The following is a 2,549-nucleotide window of genomic DNA, read 5'->3' as shown; positions in this document are numbered from 1 at the left end:
TTCAGCTATCTGTATCGGAGATCACAAAACGATGGTCGTCATTGGCTTATCTCCATGTGAGTGAGCCCCGAACGGAGGGCGACCGAGACAGGGCAACCAGAGAAGGGGAGGTAGGTTCTCCGGTTAGTGATGGATGGACGAATCCCCGCTGATCACTCTCTAGTCAAACGATTTCCTGAGAGAAATTTGGGGCGAGCGGCCGTTCATAAGTGCTGGTGGCTACAATCGCGAGCTCGCCTTAGAAGCCGCCGAGACGAAGGGTGACTTAATCGCTGTCGGCAGACTCTTCATCTCGAACGTACGTCGGCGACGTGTGCTGGTAGCCCTGTATGGCATTGATCATGTTGCGTTTTGCAGCCTGACTTGCCGGCACGATGGCAGAAGAATATCCCCGCCGACAAGGGCGATCGTTCAGCATACTACACCTTTGAAAGCCCACAGGGGTATATCGATTACCCTTTCGCTGACGGTTCGGTTGCCCCTGAACGGTTCAAAAAGGTCCCTAACTAAGCGTAGATGTATCGTTTTGATCCAGTCGGTCTTATTTTGAGATGTGAGATAGATAGGTATATGATGAATTTGACGAACAGCCAGAAATTGTTTGCACGATAGTGACGTCATTTCACGACGGGGCGTACTATGAGCGTCAAAGCCTTCGGTTGCCGTTTGCGGCCGACTGACACTAGGGGGAAAAAGGTAGGTCAAAACAACCGCTTATAGATCACACCTCGAGCGCTCTAACCGCTGCATAACGCAGCTTTATATCGCAGTATATCGCAGATATATGGCAAGATAGTGGCTGCTATTGTCATCTATCGCTTTATAAATATTGCGACCTCACACGAAGGCTGCAGTATCAATTCCACGGCCCACAGCGCGGCCTGTCTCTGCAAACTCGCGACGAGCTGGACGTGCACCACGGCTTGCTCTAGGGGATGGATGAGTAATGTGACCGCACCTGAGGCAGGCTCAGCCAGACTCGGCGGAAGCTCGACAGGGCCGCGTGTGGCGACAAAGAGAACAGTGTGTCTCCGGTCTCTCGCCACCGGTTGTCACGCTTATCAAGACTGGGCAGGTTCGACAGCCATAATCGGTCTGATCGTCCTTACACTCGTCCTGATTATTGCACTCAAGACGTGACCCCTCTACGTCCCTCATGACATCCCTCTTGATTTGTAGAAATACAGCTACACCGCTACTCATGCTAATCTGTATGTTAGCGCATCAATCTCGTATTTGGGTGGCGTGCACGCGGATCATAAAACCTTGATATACCCACCGGCATATCACGCTGTAGGACTTCTGCATCAGTCGCTTTTTCTGCTCGCTGTTCTATCATTCGTTGCTCCGATTCCGTGAGAGTTTAGCATGCCATTCTTTAGGTTTGGCCGAACCCGAGGCTTTTTAAGCTTGTTGCTGATACCTTTCCAACGTAACCATGCCCAAAATAATCACGGCTACTAACTTGGCAATGACCGACGCAGCATTGCGCAATTAACGTCGAATGTCTCGCTCCAGCTCCAGCTTCTATTCGTTTCTTCTTCATTCTCGAACACCATGCTCTGGCGTCCGGCACCGCCTTATAGTGGGCGATGAACCAGAATAGGCACTGTACATGATGCTAAGAATGGGGGTGAAGCCATCATTGAGTAGATACAGAGTAATGAATGTTTCTCTCGAGTACTGCTTGGTAACACTCACAAGTTTGAGACCTCTGGCGCACTGTGAAATTGCGCTGCACGCCGCTGGCGGGTCGAGATTGCGTTGCATGATTAGAGCAATGTAGCAGCCAATTTAGCGCATCACGGCAGTCTCACCGAGTGAGACTGCCGGAAGATTGTGCCGCGGGAGGCTGACTGTACGTGCGATTCTTAGTAATCTTCAGAAGTCTGGCAGTATATAGCACCGACGTTCTGCCGAAGTATGCCACAAGACACGCCCTCACAGAACGCATCATGTCTCAGCCAAAGCTCTTCACACCTATCATGGTCGGTGATGCGATACTACAGCACCGCGTCGTGATGGCCCCGTTGACGCGCTTCCGCGCAACCAAAGCGCATGTCCCGACGCCACTCATGGCCGAGTACTACGCACAGCGCGCCAGCATGCCCGGCACACTCATTGTTAGCGAGGCGACCTTCATTGCCCCGCAGGCAGGTGGACATCAACACAGCCCCGGCATCTGGAACGACGAGCAAGTTACTGGCTGGAAGCATGTACGTCTGCTCTTGGAAGTGATTAGCCCAACCGTCACTAATCCATGTTACACGATTTTATAGGTGACGGACGCCGTCCATACTCAGGGATCTTACATATATCTACAACTGCAGGCCCACGGGCGGGCAGCTAATCCAGTTGTCCTCCAAGAGGAAGGCGGATATCCCTATGTTTCTGCGTCTGACGTGCAACTGTCGGGAAAGCCCTTCCCGCCGCGTCCTTTGACAAAGGAAGGTGAGCATACTTGCAGTGAATTCTCAGTCTATTTTCATGCAGGACTGATGTCTCTTCCAGAAATCAAGGAGTACATCGATCTGTACGGTGCAGCAACG

At 51.9% G+C, this 2,549-nt stretch overlaps 2 protein-coding genes across 2 annotated transcripts; both read left to right on the top strand.

Moving 5' to 3' along the window:
• Positions 1-31: 31 nt before the first annotated feature.
• On the top strand, positions 32-510 carry PHACADRAFT_203015 (uncharacterized protein; the record flags this gene model as incomplete). Its single annotated transcript, XM_007403109.1, has 4 exons — positions 32-60; positions 101-110; positions 164-298; positions 358-510. 4 exons carry the CDS (start codon positions 32-34, stop codon positions 508-510), a joined length of 327 nt encoding a protein of 108 aa, XP_007403171.1.
• Positions 511-1,955: 1,445 nt separating this feature from the next.
• On the top strand, positions 1,956-2,538 carry PHACADRAFT_203014 (uncharacterized protein; the record flags this gene model as incomplete). Its single annotated transcript, XM_007403108.1, has 3 exons — positions 1,956-2,216; positions 2,280-2,451; positions 2,512-2,538. Coding segments are annotated over 3 exons (460 nt in total), but the record flags the coding sequence as incomplete, so codon positions are not given.
• Positions 2,539-2,549: the final 11 nt, after the last annotated feature.

This window comes from Phanerochaete carnosa (assembly GCF_000300595.1).
Source record: "Phanerochaete carnosa HHB-10118-sp unplaced genomic scaffold PHACAscaffold_760, whole genome shotgun sequence".
Taxonomy (NCBI): Eukaryota; Fungi; Basidiomycota; class Agaricomycetes; order Polyporales; family Phanerochaetaceae; genus Phanerochaete; species Phanerochaete carnosa.
The sequence above is the reverse complement of the archived record's forward strand: the minus strand, read 5'-3'. Positions and strand labels throughout refer to the sequence as shown.